Genomic DNA, 17,002 nt, shown 5'->3' with positions numbered 1-17,002 from the left:
TGCCAATTCTTCTATGTGTGTGTCCTTTTCAATCTTCATTACGGTTTCTCCGGGCTGACTGGTTTTGACAAGCTTCTGCCTTCCTTGCAAGTATATATATGTCTGGGTGGCAAAATATTGTAACTGATGTACAAAGTAGGAGTTTACAAGTTTTGAAGATTTTTGTTGGCTTTAAATCAAAGAAATTTAAATGGGACCTCAGTTTAATCTGTGTCACAGAGTCAGTTTGTCTCAATGAAACGTTCTTTCTGGGAGAAGCTGGGCCTGCATTGCTGGACAGTGCCAGGTGTTGTCAAGAGGAAAAGGGCAAATTGTCTGTTAGGAACATTCAAGTCTTTGCTATTTTGTCTTGTTAACTCTGGAAGGAATAAATGGACACAGTGCTGGGATTTAGACATGGGTGGCATAACGTGTTCCTCATGGAGGATGGTGATCCACTTTAAGCAGCTTTGTGGAATGAGGATGTGCGACTGTTAATTGTGAATTTTCATACATCCTTCTGATTATATTGTCCTGAACCTTTTCTGCCCATCCTGTGCTTTCTGAGCACTTCTGGAAGTGTTGCAAAGTATCTGCCTTTGCAAACAGAAAAAGCGGTCTTTTTTTCCTGTCTGCTTTGTGACACCTGCATGAAAAGAAACAGGTGGAACTTCCTCTGACCTAAGTCAGAAGGGTGGACACGGTGGTTTTGTAAGACGCGGATAAAGGGCTGGGTGAAGTGTGTGGCAGCAGGTATGGGCAAGTACGAACCTCGAAGGCAGTGCCAGTACCAAACAACATTGCACAGCATAGGTGGCTTTTTCTCAAGTGGTCTCATAGGCAAGTTTGGCCTCTTCTCCTGGTAGTACAGTGAGAAGTTTCTGACGTGGAGCAAAGTACAACCACCAAATCTTTACCCCAGCCCCCACTCCAATTTAACCTAAAAAGGGCTAAATTGCCAAAAGAACAGCTAAATCTAATTTATCTCATTTCCTCAGCAGGTGTCACTCATCTGTATTGGAAGAGTGATGTCTGGAGCAATCAGGGTGTTTTTAACTTACCCGCCGTAAGGTTTCTTTCTTCTTTTCCACACTTGTGCGTAGTTCAGATTATGGATAAAAAAGTGTGCAAGAACATTCTGAGTAGTTATATTAATAGTTTATTGCTGACAATTAGAATATGGTCACAAAGAGACTCTATTAATTATCTGATGGCAAAGTCAGACCAGGAGCTTAATACAATGAGATTTGATAAAACAGTTAAACTATTTCTACATGGAAGGTGTTTCATTTTTCTAGACAGAGAACCAAAAAAAAAAAAACCAAACAAAAACTAAACAATTAAGCACTTGAAAGCAGAAGACTTGATTCTATTGCAGTGTAAGAGGTCACCAATTTTTGTGGAAAGTTTTTTGCTGTTGTCGCCGTCTCTATAGAGAGGAGGATGTCTTGCCATGTTATTGCTGAGACAGGAGATTGATTCCATCACGTTACGCAGGTGCTACTGCAATGGTTGCAAATCCCTTAACATGTGAAAATTTGTCACAAGAGAAGTCTACTTGCAGCTGTAAGGGCCCAGTCCTGCGAGGTGTGAACTCAAAATAAATTTTTGATCTCTCCCTTGGTGCCAGTTGTGCCAGACTGGGGGAAAAAAAAAAAATCAATTAATTCAGGCTTGCATTGTCTTTCCTTGAGATTCCCAAGAAGGAGAACTGCATGGTAGCTAGAGCACCAACAGTTACTTGAGAGCCAGCCGTGGTTTTTGAGAATTTCTTAGGGTTTGAGGCTTTATGTAGACTAAGAATTGAGAAAAGATAGTACCGTCTTCATTTACTCTTGAATAGGCTGGTGGAAATGAGAAGGACTACATCCTGCCTCTGTGTTAGGGCTGGGTACAAGTTTTCATAGTCGACACAAACTCAGAATCAGAAAACTCTGATGTCAAAGGTCATTGCTCTGTCTGATGCCTGGTTGGTTCATATCCATTTTGGTAATAATACGATTTTTCTAATGGCCAAGGTGCTTTGTTCTGTGTCTCCTTTTTGCCTAAATTTGCTTAGTCTTTCACTGGAACAATGTTTTCCATATTTTTATCGATGATTATGTCCAAATATTTCCAGAACCACAGCAAGTTGGGCTGTTTTATAATAAAACAAGCTTTAGGAAATATGAACTGCTCAATGCTGAGTTAACTCATAAAGCAGCAGAGTCCAGAGGAAAACAAAAAAGTAATAGAACATTTTGCTCTTATGTTTTGAAAGGGCATGATTTTCTCCTACTTTATAGGAGAACAGAGCAGCTTCTCATTTGGGCTGAAATGAAGGGAGTTATGGCAGTGTCTTACGTATTTGCTTTAGCTCAGACTTATTTTTGTAGTATTAGGGCCCTGTATATAAAAACAGAAACACAAAGCCAAGCTGTAGAAGAAATATCAGAGGGACAAAATAATTTGATATGCCCGTCTGCTTTTGTAGGAAGGAAGGATGTTAGCAGTTTTTAGTTGTTAAAGTTAAGTTCCTATGTGGAAAAAAACCCCATGATTGAGAAATCGTAATATCTCAATATATATTTGGTGGCACTTTTATTTTCATAAATGGAAAATATGAAAATGACACTTAAACTGTGATATTTTCTTATTGAGAAACTAGACATTGGTCGTGTTAGAAACGCTGGGTAAATGCTGCAGGTTTCACTTACTTTATCTTGACCTGTTGGTTCATCAGAGTCACCAGCAGCACGCAGCGGCTCACGGGCTCGGGGAGGGGGTTGGCGTAGGAGATCTCTAGGGTAACAGCTTTGTTCACTACAACCTGCCGAGGAATCTAAAGGACAGAGACACATTTCTGATCATTCACTGTTTCACACTTTTCTGGAGTCAGACTTCAGTCGAAATGTAAGCAGAGGATCTCTCGTATTTGAGGATGAGTTTGTAGGAGCCATGACATGTAACTGACAGTTCATGTGCCTTTCCTAATACTTGAAGCCGGATTTGGATTAGGTAAATAGTGCTGTCAAGCTGTATGCAGTATTTTGAGCACAATTTCAGTGAAAAAGAGCCCTGACTATACAGACACATGTCATTAAACATGTCTCACCTTTGGTTGCTGAGTGCCTTTTTTTTTTTTTTTTGCACATCATTGATGAGGATTAAAGTGTTAAAACAATATAAACTGGCCCTAACATTATTAGAATTAAGGGTTTAAGTCTGTATTTTGGGAGTAGGCAAAGTTGTTTAAAGGCAACACGAGCTGCCAGTAACTAGAATACAAATGAAATGAAGGCAAGTTCTGTGAACATAAAGCAGTGGCATGTGACTGGGAAAGAAAGAAGGTAACAGAGCTGTTCCAAAGAACAGGGGCCAGGTTCAGGCAAATATTCAAAACTGGTCTTCCGCATGCTTACCTTCTCACTTTAAGCAGGCAGAATTTTAGAGCAACATCTGAAATTGCAGCTTAAATTAATGCCTTTATCCCCCAATTCTCATATTAAGATCTGAGCTCCAGAATGACTCTTTAGTTCTTTCTGTCTGTTCAGGACATCAGGGAGATAATTGTTTACCTTAATTATAATGTTTGTGTCCTCTAAAATGATTGTCTTCTCCACCAGCAACTTTGCCCCATGCATGTGCATGACTTCACACAAAGCAGTGACTTGGATCCTTTTGTCCGTAGTCAGATATTTTCCATAATAAGAATAAGGGATCTTTAACCGGATATGTTTCCCTGGAATAAAGACGTGTATTTTTGAACCATTAAATTCTCAAAGAATTCTAAAGAAAAAAGAGTTATCGTGAGGGTTTTTGAAACTATTGAAGAGAACAGAAGACAATTGGAGTCTGTTTATATTTCTTCCTTATAAGACTTGTGCATTTTTCTCTTCTGGTGATCCTTTTCTACTTTAACCTATTTAACCCTTACAGTTTTGAATGGAGAATTTTGGCCTGAAACTGAGAGAATCTGCTCATCTGCATTTCACTGGATTCGTGTCCCTTTGTATTTCTTATAATTAGAGGTATAACCATTTTTATCTATTCTCTCCTTTTGTCCTATTCGTTTTACCTTAGTCAACAAGAAATTTTGGGTCAAGATTCACAGAGATCCTTTCCAAGTGACCTGGTCAGCTGCTTATTGTTGTAATCCTACAACTTTTCTGCTGCGTATGGAAAAAATGTTTGTCTTTGCAGCCCCTGGGGATGAAAAAAGATTGCTAATAGTTCTAATAGCCCTGACTCTTCAGAACAGAGATAGAGAGTTTTGTTGTAACTTTTAACCTTTGTCCTGGTTAATATCTATTAAAGTGTTGCCTGATGAGTGCCAGAAAGCATACGTCAGACTGTTTTTTATTCGTTGAAAGAGTAAGATGTGTTCGTATACAGGTAATAATCACCACAGACAGATACACACACGCACATATATATGGTGTTGCTCCTGGAGCTATAATGTAAATGTAACCTTCTGTATAACATTTCATGCAACCTTCAATTCCTGGTTGAACTAGTGAAAGTTTTCAGAGAGAGAAAAAAAAATGTTGTAAGATTTCATCATGAACAATGCTATTAAGAGGTGGAACAAGCAGGTGCACTACAGGGATGGTATAGATATGATACTGATGTTTCTTCTTTCCACTTGTCTTCATGTGGCTAAGAACGGGGCCAAAATGGCTTCTCAGGGACATTAAAATTACCTTGTTTAGAACCGAGATCCACAGAAGTGGTTGCCTTCAGGATCTCTGCCACTGCTCTCCTTGTGTAGAGGACGGCTGATGCACTCATGTCCACCTTCACGGTCTTGTGGTCAAAAGACAGGTTATTGAGAATTAAGATTAGGGTAACGTCTTTGCCAAACACTGGAGGTTCAGCCAGCTTGAATTTCCCAGAGATCCCAGGGTTTCTAATTGTCTCTGAAGATCTTTCATCTGGAGATTCTGTGTGTCCTTCTGTGATGTTTGATCCAAGTATCTTGGCCAAGGCCTTTTTATAAACTCGTCTTTCCTCAGAAGAACCTGTTCAAAGGAGAGAACCAAGTAAAATTTGTAGTTTTGTTGCCATTGCACCTTCTCTTTGTAAATGCTTTCAGAACAATACAGGGTGTCAGCTCTGCATCACCCAGAAATATGCAATACCTAAAAGTTTCCCATATTTTTATTAGGCCTCTGTTAAGGTTTTTCGCAGGAAAGTAATAAAAATATTGTAATAAGGTGAATAAGTCACTAAAATTAAATATGATGCATATGTATTTGTTCAGGATGCAAGATTTCTTTTTCTTTGGTCAGAACATGCATTAGTGTGATAAGCATTACTTTGCTATCTGATGATAACCAGCCTGTGTATTAAATATGGTTGCACTAAAGCCTTCAGGAGTGAATTGTTGAAATATGGCCACTGATTCTGAATGGCAAACTTTAAAAAAAAGTGAAATACATCTTCCTCTTTTTTTTTTTTTGTTTTTTAAGACTTTGAGCCACAAACATTAAGCAAACTACTATATGAAATCTGTAACCGTAAATCGAAGGAAGAAAAAAAAAGATGGAAAGACCTAGGTACCAAGTTTTTGAGGGAAGATAAAGGTATTCCTGCAAATGTATGGCTGTGCAGTTCTCAACCTTTGCTGCTTTGTTTTCTGAAGTACAGATGAATGGCACTTAGTCCCTTTCCTGTTTCCTGGTAGTTTTGTTTTCAGAATCAAATAATGTGGGGACTGAGTCCACCAGGAGCACAAGGACTGAATGACTGGGTAGCTGATGGATGTCAGAGCAAAGCACAAGAGAGCGTAACTCAGTGAATTTACACAGTCAAGGAGGGAGACTAATTAGTCACTGCTCTTGGGAGTGAGATGTAATGGAGTCTTCAAAAGGAAAGATGAGGAGCTGGAATGGACACAGCAAGAAAGAATTTATTTGCTGAGTGAGACTGAGCATGAGGTCATATGGGAGATGGATTTCTAGTGTTAGAGGACTGGAGTTTAAGGTTTTGGATTAGTGGTTTGATTATTCCCCCACTTCCTCTGCCAGATATGCCAGAAAACTAGTACTTATTCGTCTGTATAACTTCCCTGTGCACAGTTTGTGATACTTGATGGACTCAGTTTGAAGACATTTTGGTATGACAGCTTGAGGGTTTGTCTGTCTTGGGTAGTAAAACATATTTTATAGCCTGGTTTTGTGTATATATTACATTTTGTACTTCGGTGTAAGGAACTAATGTATATTTTGTACTGTTGCTTAATAAGGAAACTGCTAAATACATAAAACCAGAAATCTAATATCCATTCTGAAGGAAGAGGAGAGATGCTCAAACAAAACAGGTTACCTATCCTAGCTTCCTAGCACCAAAAATTCAGTGGGAGATAATTGTGATAGCAAGGAGATAATTCGTGATAATTCCTTTACCTTCTGGATATTTGTAATTATAGGTGACATCCACACGGGAATTACTGCCCACAGCCTTGGTGCTGATAAACCTGCCAATTACTTCAGTATCACAATAAACTCTTTTCTTAGTTCCATCACTGTATACAATCCATCTGTTGCAATCGGCATTCACCTCTGTATACACAAATAAGGTGTCATAATCCAGGTTTACATCACCTTCTTTGATGGCTACGACAGATGCAGGGCCACATTGAAATAATCCTAAAACATAGGAAAAAAGTGCCAGACTTTATTAGTCATGCTCAGTTTGAAGAAGGACTGTTAAGTCATGCTCCATTATCTCATACTTTTACCTTTGCTTTGTTCTTGTGGAGTTGCATCTAAAACCTGCCATCCATTGTATGAAGTTCCCAGGTCTGGGCGAATAAACCAGCTTTCATTCCAGACATGATAATCCCTGAAGACAAAGAACAATGTCTAGAAAGCATAGTAATATAGAGTCATACCAGCTTCCAATTTGAAAGGAACAGGGAAGTTTGCTTTTTAAAGATTCTCTTAAGATGCGACACTAGCTGTCTAGTTGCAGCAACTCACTACCTCTTTCAAAGGTTAAATCTACTGCCTGCTTCTGAGGTGTTGACCTCAGGGCGGGGAGGGAGAGAATACAGATGCCAGCGGCTTGCTTTGGGAGCAGTGTGAACTCTAAGTGAAAGATTTAAGCCTTGGGTATAGGCAACACTTGGTGATTGCGTTCAGTAACCCTCAAATATGGGAAATGCTTTGTTTAAATAGAAACTTAAAATAGCTATACTGGGTCAGATAAAATGCACATAAAGTCCAATAGTCTATAGCAGTGTGCAGCAGCAGATGTTTGGAAAAAGAGATAAGAACAGCACGTGAATAGAATGACGCTTCCCCGATATGCTCTACAATTTCTCGCAGTCAGAGAATTAGGGACTTTCTGAATTAGACGTTACAGTAAGACCATTTGGTTTAGTAGTCGTTAGTCATCTTATTCTCTATTAATCTTTTCTGTCCTGTTTAAAAAACTCTTTACAGATTTGTTTTCAACAGCATCCAGTGGTAATGAGTTCCACAAACACGGGAAGAATAGCACAAAAGACTGGCAAAATGTAGGTCACGTGAGGACCCAGGAAAGATTTGTTGGCTGAATTTTGTTCAGAGGCTGATGTTTTTAAGGAAGTTAAGAAGTGAACGACTTCCCATATCCTTCAACCACATACACTCAGTGAAAGGAAGCAGACTCAATAAAGATGACACTTTCAGTGAAGCCCATTGTGCATGGAGCCTCTGAGCTATGTGACAGACCCTTGGGTCTAGTTAGTTCACTCTCTGAAAAGTGAAGTGGCTGCAGAGTGAAGATTTTAAAACTGGAGGGCAACTGAAGTATAAAATGCTATTACTTAAAGAATATCATGTTTCTTTGGCTACTTAAATTTTGGGGCTTGATTGATGATCACTTGCAGTTTACAGCACTGGACTACAATGTCCAATAACCAAGTCTGGAGACTGTTGGGATTGTTCTCTCTTTTTCAGCTCCAACAAAGGGAAGATCTAGCTAAAGGAGTGCTGGAAAACCTCTTGGGGAGGCTCCCATCTGCCTGGGGAGGGTGACAGGCCAAGCTGAGAAACTCTGATGTGTGATCAGAGAAAGTTATGGCAGCAGCAAACAAGTCAAGTGCATGGAAGGTACACAGCTGCATTATTGGGAACAGGCTGGTTAGGTGTCAGTAATTAAAAGAGCCTCGGGAACTGGAACATCGTCAGTGGAAACATACATTTTAAAGAAAGTTGCAACTTGTTTGAGGTCAGGGACTGCAAAAAATTGGGCTGGTTGGTTGTTTGAAGTAACTATTATCTCAAAACCGTGAAGAAAGTTTTCTTTCCAAATGCATGTCTAGTGTATTAATGTAGACATTTGTATTAAATTTTGGCCACTCAGTTGCTTTTGTACTACTAGTGTTCATGTTTTTAAGTGTCATAAATCCTCTTTCTAATTATTGGTGAGATGCAAAAAATTATATTTACCATGTGGAATCCTTGCCGATATTAAGACTCTTTCCAGAGCTGTCATAGTACTTATCAATACTCAGGTTTCTGTCCACATCATGAGCAGAGTTAAAATTTGAAACCAAACGAGTTGGAATCCCCAAGCACCTCAGAACTGTAATACATTAAAAAAAAAAAGCCAAACAAACACCATCAACAACAACCAAACACAAACAAAAAACACACACAGCTTTAGTTCAGTGATTACAAATATCTGAGAAACAAAGCTAAGTGTCTGGTTTGGGATTCTTCAGCATTTGCAGTCTTCAGAGCACTGTTCCTCTCATAGGATTAATTGCTCTGTACATTTAATAGAACCAGAGTTCACAAATGCCTCAATTTCACCACAGTTCTCTATTCTTAAAGCTTACCTGTACACATCACGCCTGCAAAAACCCAGCACTGGCCATACTGGACAGGCTTGTAGTTGTCCTGACGCCATTTCTGGAGGATTACCACGCTGCCATCCCATCTGGATGGATTCTCATGTGAATGGAAGCTTCCTTGCCACTTTCCCAGGAGAACTCCATTATCATTATCATTTCCGTTGATCTAAAAACAGGCCAATGGACAGAATGCACAAAATCACTTGCGTGTAATGCACTATATCCAGTTAACTCTATTGCTTAAGGTGCAGGTGGCTGAGTCTTGGTGGTGTAACCAATGCTTTCTGCTTAAGCACGTGCAATTCAGATTAAGTTGTCCATTTCTTACCATAGAACTGATTACTCGGCCCACATATTTAGGATCTCCTCTTCGGGATACGTCGATGGCTGGGTCCTGACGATAGTACAGGCTCAGATCAAGCATGGTGAGGCAGATGTTTAGAAGGTGATCTTGAAACTGCGATGAGACAAATTTTTAAGAAAATACAGTTTCACAAACAGAATTAGAGGAGGTTCTACTGCAGTTCCTCCTTTCTAAGATATTCCAACCTAAAGGTGATAGGGACAGTGAGGCATGAAGCCGGTAGTGTGCAGTTCGCACTGCAATATTGGCTGAAGACAGAGCTAACTAAATAAAGCAAAATCCTGGCAGGATTCTTTTTGCCATCAGAAGCGATGACTGCAGTAGAACTAAAACTGCCAAGCTTATTCTAACTGCAGTTATTAGATTCTTTTGAGTTATATCCCTGGAAACATTCAGGATCAGGTTGGGTGGGGCTCTGAGCAACGTGACCTAGTTGAAGATGTCCCTGCTCATTGGAGAGAGGCTGGACGAGCTGATCTTTAAAGGTCCCTTCTAATGCAAACCATTCTATGATTCTATGTGAATGCCGGTTCTAGCCCATTGGCACTGCATTTCAAAAGTAAGGGGGGTGCCGGAGCCACACAAATATCTTGCCACTTGTACTGTGGGTGCTTTGGTCACAGATGTCCCATGAGTTTCAAGCATACGTAGAGGTCAGTCCCGGCTAAGCCACCTCTCACACCAAAGGCGTATTAGGCACACAGTGAGGAAACTGCAAGTAAGGCTAGCTAGGTTTGTTCAGTTTTCATATAACCAGACATACCTATCAGAGAGACAAATACTAATAAGAGAAAATGCTATTGGAGCTCAAATGAATTCCTTATGGCTTACCTGTCCATAGTACCATCCTCTTGCTTCAATGTACTTTGCATTGCCCACGAAGATTATTCCATTTTCATTTAGAACATATTCTTGTCTCTCATTTTCATTAGCCATGTAGACATCATCACCTGAAAACAAGTTAGACATGTTTTTACACTTAAAGCTGAGAACACTAGTAACCTTTCAAAAACATTTGTATCTTGATTTAGTATGGGGAACACTACTGTTTGGAAAATGCGTTGTTACAGCTCCCCAAACATGTACAGTTCAGGAAAAGTGCCTGATATTTTACATGGCCTGGGGGCAGAGGGGGAGAAAAATCCATGCTATGTTACTTTAACGTTTTTTTCCCTAATTTTAGTACAGCCTTTGTGTAGTATCTAAATGTCACCCATCTGTAGCCTGTACATTTGTGAAGAAGATGGAGAAAAGTCCAGGCTAGCTCACTGGATTTCTCCACAGGTTTGAGACAAATGCATTAGTGAATTAAGAAACTTATTGTTTTGTTACGATTATGGTAAGGGAAGTATTTTCTGTGTCCAGATTCTGTGTTTATTTCAGATATCCGACCTGTTGTGCTGGGTCGGCCGAGATAGGGTTAATGTCCACGGGAGGCGTGGAGGGGGGAACGGCACAGCCGGGACAGCTGAGCTAAAACCGGCCAGAGGGGTTCGGTCGCACGTCGGGTCGCGCTCAGTGTCAGAGCAGGACCGGCCGCAGGGACACGGCGGCGGAGCCGCGCTCGGTGCTTTCCGGTCACGGTCGATTCGCTACGGCCGGGCTCGGTTCTCTCCGCCGGGCTCGGTTCTCTCCGGCCGCGCTCGGTTCGCTCCCAACGGTGCTTTCCAGCACCGCTCGGTTATTTTCGGTCCGCTCGGTGCTTTCCGGCACCGCTCGGTTCTTTCCGGCACCGCTCGGGTGAGTCGCGACGCGGGTGCGCTCGGGTCCCACGCGGTGGAGGCTGCGGATGGATCTCTCGCTTTGCGGTTTTTTCCCCCTCTTTTTGCTGTTTCGTTGAACTGTTCTTATCCCAACAGATGACTTTTGCCTTTTGTTTCTTAATTCTGCTCTCCTGCGCGGCGGGGCGCCGCCCGCAGGTGATTTTAGTTGCCGGTTGTGGGGTTGGGGCAAAACTGCAACACCCGGAGAAATACTTGCTTTTGGCTTGCTAAATTAAAATTTTTCTCTTGTCCGAAAGGCTTTTCATGTGTTCACCTATCCTAGTAATTCTACACTGAACGTGTTCTAATTCATAATTCTTGTTCAGGAAAGATAAACTGAAAGAAAATTCCAAATGAGATCTTGTAATTTAGACAATGTACAATGGCATTAAGATTGAAATTTGAGTAACTGTTCTGCTTACACAGTTCAAGATTGCATTTGCCTTTTCCAGGGCCATTACCCTTTGATCCTCGTTCTTTGATTAACAAGTATTGTCACATTCTTCATGATTTCCAGCTGGTGAAGTCTGCCACTGAAATTATTGTTATTTCTTCCTAAACATATGGTCTTGTATTATTTATTATATCTTATCCTTTCTCTAGTCTCTAAGGTCAGATGGTTATTTCTGTGTAGTGTCCCAGCACAGCTGTGTATGGACAATGCTGCTTCATGTCAGCATATCAAAGTCAGTAATGAACCATTTGATCAGAGTGGTTTTTTTCAAATATCACTTAAGGATCCACCAGTAGATTTTCTCCAGCTCAATGCTTTTCCTTTTATCTCTAGTCCACTGTTCCTTCGTAAGTAGTTCTTTACTGATATTACGGTTTATGAATTAATTCCTGTCTTTTGCAGCTTAATGAGTAAGGTCCCATGTAGAACCGTATCTACAGAGCAGATCTGCCATTTATCCTTCACTGAGAAGATAATTTTTCTATTTTCATTCTCTTATGACAATATAGCAGTAACGAACCCTCAAATTGAATCTGTTCCTGTTTGTCAGCATCAGGGAGCTATTCCACTCTGCAGAATCTTATTCAGCAGCACCCTCCTTTAAGGATGCTCCCTTTTGTCTGGCAGTGGTCATTGCATCATCTGATAAATCTGGAGGGCTCTTTTGCAAAATCATTATTTTTAAACTGGGATGGTGCAGCTTAATTTTTCTCAGTTTTCATCGGAGAACAAGTTGTCTGGTCTCATGAGTACCACTGCTACTCTAGTGTTCCAGTTCAAGAGCTGCCAGATATTTCAGTCCCTGCAGTGTGGTTTCCATCAGTTAGAAGTAACACCTCAAGTGATCTTTCAGGAGGTTTTGGGAAGGTTTTTCCCTCAGGAATGTCTGTGCAGAGACAGTCTGAGTTTTCTGAACATATTTCTATAATTATTCCTGTTTTCTAAGACAGCCTGAGCTAATTAGCAGCTTTTTTTCTTCTTGGTTCTTGACATATTTGTTAGTGGCCCTTGGCTAATGTATGGTCACAGAAAAAAATAGTGGATGATTGTGATTACTTTTCTTTCATAAGCTGTTTAGTCACTTGGCTGGCTAAGAGCTCCCTTAACTCTAGAGTGGTATATTTTAAGGCTAATCTAGGTTTACAGATATTGCTTATTTGCACAATCTGTTTTTAGGAAATTGCATTTCTTCTGCAACATGCTGAGGCCACAAAAATAAAAAATTGAGCAGCAAGAAATGTCATTTTTCAACCCATGATGAAAGATATGGGAAATGCACACTAGCCCTCCATCAGTTTTTATAAAGTTGAGCTATTGTCTGCAGTTAACCTCTACAAGAATGATCTTGCTTTGATTTAGGTGCAAGTCAAGGACATTACTGTATGTTCTAAGAAGTACTTGTACTTATCTGTCAGCGCTTGTCTACAGAAAAAAGTGATCTGTTCAGTCCTCAAGAAAGTCTATGATATCACCCCATGTAGCACATTTTGTTAGGATATAAGGGGGGTGGGAGCAGCGGTGGCAGCAGCTTTTTAATGTAGTAAAACCAGATCTCTGAAGAGATAGCCAAGATTGCTGCTGGTGGCCCAAAGAGAGGTAGCTTGAGGGAGTAAGCTCACTGTGCAGATATGAAAGCAAATAGGTCAGTTACGTTCAAGAGCAAAGATGTTGGTACCTACCTGGGCACCAAGGGTTGAAGAGTAACACAAACTGCCCCAAGAATCTGGAGATGATCTTGTTCCCTGAGGTTACCTGGAGGAAGAGATTGTATCGTCCGATGACAGCATTGGCTGGGCTGGATATTGTAAAGTTCGTATAGCCGGACTCGCAGGGTGCTTGGGTAGCACTCCAGCCACTCGCCCCCACCTCAGAGAGGTTAAATACAGCCCTCGTACGATGGGATTCTGAGGGGGATGGTCCTGCCAGAAAGAAGAGGTAATTGCTTTCCATTCCAGAGTGTGGTTTTAATATTAACCTCACACTTAATGACCACATTAAGGGGGGAAGCGTTAAAAATACAAGAAGAAAAAATTCATCTCCAAGTAGAATAAGAGGAGAACTACAAGGGATAAAGAATACAATTCTATGGGAACATGGATTAAGCTAAGAGGGAGTGTTACCTATTTCAGTGACAAATGCCAGGCTCTCTCCAGTCTGCTGTGATCTGTTGAAGTACAGGGTAATAGTGAAAGCTTCTCCTCGCCTCACAGTCAGCTCGGTGCAGGCATATCTGTCAGTATGGTGTGTGCTTGCATTTACTGATGGTTGCCAGCTGATATGTGTTGGTATCAGATCTGTAAAACACAGGAAAAGACATGAGGAAGCACCCAGCATGGAAAGAAGTAATTTGCTGTTGAGTGGCATGATGAGGTTCCTAAGAGCAGTTATCTTTTGGCAGAGGAAGGACAACTAAAAAGCAGGTGCCCCATTAAATTGATTAAGTCTAGTGATCAAAATTAGAAATTTTTGCTTGCCCTTTGTTGCAGGGCTGTCGTACACTGAGGACTTACATATTTCCTATACAATGCTGGATGCTGTTTTATCACTGGACAAGTGCAAATCAGTGTCACTTAACTGTCAGCACCAAATAAAGAGGCCTGTAGCCCCTCTACATTTTCAACATATATATTTTTTAGGATCCCAGAAATGGCTATTAAGACATCTTACTTTTCCTGCTTATATCCTGATGCCATTTGACCTAGAGTAGGGAAAGATGCTTAGTGAGAGATCATCTGTCTTATATGAATGAACAAGAGGTATTTCAGGACATAAATTGGAGCTTTTGACAAAGAAATCAGTCTGGCTGAATTTGGCTTGATCGAAAGTGACAACTGGACCACTGGGATTCCTGTTCTAGTAGGCACTGTCCTCATGTCCTAGAAGAATTCTGATGACTTATAGTGTGCTTGGAGTTCTCTGATGTCAAGTGACCTCCTGCACACATACTGTTATTATGGTCTGAGGTTTAAAACCCCTAAAGTGGCTCTTGCTACGTTAAATGCTAAACTACCATTTTAGCAAGCAAATGTGTATGTGATCTTTGCAAGATTGTTTTTCCCTTCTATAGTTCATGTTCATCGCCACACTCGAACTTGAGCAATTACACTGTCTTTGGGAGCTATGAGGGGCACCGTCCTGTGTGGTTGTATCTGCCCGAGGAGACTCCGCAGAGCACACCCCAAGCCTTGTGTTCCAACTTTTGGCAAATGCTCAGGGCAAGTATGTCGGTGAAGATTCTTCATTAATGCTAGTATCATAAATACAATGAGGTTGGGGGGAAGTGGGGGCCGGGATTGGGGGACATGACCACCACCATTAATGGTAATTCAAAAGAAAATAGTAACAACAACAAAAAAAGAGTGGGATGGAAAGGATGGACTAAGGCCTATGACACCATGCACTGTTATAGTAGGGATCTTCAGACAAGCTTCCGTATAGCATAGCAATAAAATACTAAGATCTGAAAAAGTGCAGCTGCATATTAAACTACTATTTACATATAACCTTTGAAGAAGAAATAAAAGTAAAATATAGCTTATGCAAGAAGGTGCCATAATTAACTTCAAGGAAGAAGAAATTGTTTGTTTGTAGTTTAAGACCACAAAGAAGTAATATGAGTAAGTGTTGATGGGCTGGATAAAAGAGAATCTTTAGCATAAATATATGGGACAAAAGTGAACCGCAGTAGGCTGCTGCTTTCCCTGCAAAACAACATTTTAAAAACTGGTTTGAAAGTGTTTGTTTTGTCACTAAATGAGAGAGAACCCTGCTTTGCAATTGCCCAGTTCAATAGTCATCTTAATTTTAAACTTTAAAAAGCAGAGATATTGTCATTACTGTTTTCCTTTGCTAGGGCTTTAATGCATCTTTGAATTGCCATCTTTAGGCTCCATGCTCACAGCTCCATTAGGATGGATTACATTAATTTTGTTAATACAAAGCCTAACACATATCTGAAATAGCATTTTAAAAATTTTTAAAAAGGGTTTAGGCGGAGTTCTGCCTGGTGCCTTTTGAAGTAATGGGAATTTTGCTTTTCCTCCCTGCCCGCCACCCCCCGGCAAGTGTCCTCTGCTGTGCTCAAAAGTTAATCTCAAAACAGGTCTTAATAATAACAGCAATCAATCTTCAAAAATGAAGTGCAAGAACAAACTACAATATAAATTTTCCTTCAGATAAGAAATCTGAGCAGATACCTCCAGGGCACATATCTAAAGGCAACAGTCCTGAATAAAGTACCTGCTGAAGGGAAGCAAATGACACGCAGAACTCACCCGCCATTCCCTCAGCTTATAAGAACTGCATACACCTTCTACTTTGTTCTTCAAGGATGTCCAGGTCACATTAATCACAACAAGAAAAAACCCAGCAATCTTTTTGTGCTGTCAGCTGAAATTTGAAAGAAGGGAGAGGTACTTAGCAGTTGTTATTAACATCTGTAAACTTGTCAAATGAATTAACTAGTTCCTATAATGTATGTGTGTCTAATGCCAGTATTCCTACTTGACGTGGGTGTAATTATGGGAGGAGATACCAAAATTACTTACTCAGAGGAAATGGGTTCTCTTGAATCCCAAGAGAAGAACAACTTCCTACAAAGGAAAATAGGTGTGCCACGAATAACTTATCTTTAAGTATGAGGAAGTGAGGAGTGTGGTGGGATGTAAAAGCCTTATGAAGGAAAAAGGAGCATTTCCTGATTACTTAACTTCCAGATTGGTCAATGTCACTTCTGGTTTTGTTTAACAACTGTGAGTTGGTTTTAGAGGATTTTTTGGGTCTCAAATTATCTCCAGTGCCCCTGACTTAAGTGGAGTTATAAACTCCCCCCAGAAACAAGTATCTGTTTACCTGTTATGTCAGCAGCTCCATACTCCTATTTCAGCAAAAGTTTTATTTAAAAAAAAAAAAAAACACCACCCAAGCTGTTAACCGTGAATAGTTTCTATCAGAGCAATCTCTAAGCCAGTCTACCACTGATCGTGTTTTAACACTGAGTAAAGACTTAAAAAATAAATTAGTCTGAATTTTAAGTTACAAAGAAAAATAAAAATGAAAAAAGGAGAAATTACACTCCAACAGCTGTTTCTAAAGTAGATGCCCCATCCCTGGAGACATCCCAGGCCAGGCTGGACGGGGCTCTGAGCAACCTGGTCTGGGTGAAGATGTCCCTGCCCATGGCAGGGGCTGGACTAGATGGCTTTTAAAGGTCCCTTCCAACCCAAACTATTCTATGATTTTACAAAAAAAAAAAAAAAAAAAGGCTTCTTGCACCTTTTTGAGAAACTTTGTTTTGATATCACAAAGACTAAAAGAGTTCTTATATGACATTCATGCCAGCCCTGTCCTGAAAGAGAAACACTGGAACTTCTCACCCTTGGCAGCAGTATATCTGGTATGGTATTTCTCTACTTACATTGTAATTCAAAGGTCTTTCCTCCTCTTGGAAGTTTCCAGGATGTTCAGGCTGGCAAAACTTGTTCCAGGAATCACCTCAAATGGATTTGGTTGCTGTTCAGAGCTGCTTTAGTTGGTCTTTTTCTCTTTTCCTTAAATCATATTCCTTGGAAACCATAAGAGCCACAAGCCTCTGATGTTACCTGATCTTCACACACAAC

At 40.5% G+C, this 17,002-nt stretch overlaps 1 protein-coding gene across 1 annotated transcript; it reads right to left on the bottom strand.

The window, feature by feature from the left end:
• Positions 1-1,468: 1,468 nt before the first annotated feature.
• On the bottom strand, positions 1,469-15,665 carry LOC135995023 (protein-glutamine gamma-glutamyltransferase 6-like). Its single transcript, XM_065645987.1, has 13 exons — positions 15,659-15,665; positions 13,505-13,678; positions 13,064-13,303; positions 9,999-10,117; positions 9,132-9,260; positions 8,789-8,969; positions 8,397-8,532; positions 6,701-6,804; positions 6,366-6,608; positions 4,662-4,979; positions 3,537-3,700; positions 2,676-2,800; positions 1,469-1,619 (listed from the first exon to the last, which is right to left on the bottom strand). The coding sequence occupies exons 1-13, from the start codon at positions 15,663-15,665 to the stop codon at positions 1,469-1,471; spliced, it is 2,091 nt and encodes a 696-aa protein (XP_065502059.1).
• Between the last annotated feature and the right edge of the window lie 1,337 nt (positions 15,666-17,002).

This window comes from Caloenas nicobarica, chromosome 15 (genome assembly GCF_036013445.1).
Source record: "Caloenas nicobarica isolate bCalNic1 chromosome 15, bCalNic1.hap1, whole genome shotgun sequence".
In the NCBI taxonomy this organism is placed as follows: Eukaryota; Metazoa; Chordata; class Aves; order Columbiformes; family Columbidae; genus Caloenas; species Caloenas nicobarica.
This window is presented reverse-complemented; position numbering and strand designations above follow the sequence as displayed.

What these genes read in the sequence shown, in the direction of transcription:
- LOC135995023 (XM_065645987.1), bottom strand. An exon ending in GGCATTTGTCACTGAAATAG is followed by an intron (nt 13,304 to 13,504) that starts GTAACACTCCCT and finishes TCTTTCTGGCAG; the next exon opens with GACCATCCCCCTCAGAATCC. An exon ending in AACCAACAGGTCAAGATAAA is followed by an intron (nt 1,620 to 2,675) that starts GTAAGTGAAACC and finishes TTTTTCCCCCAG; the next exon opens with TCTGGCACAACTGGCACCAA.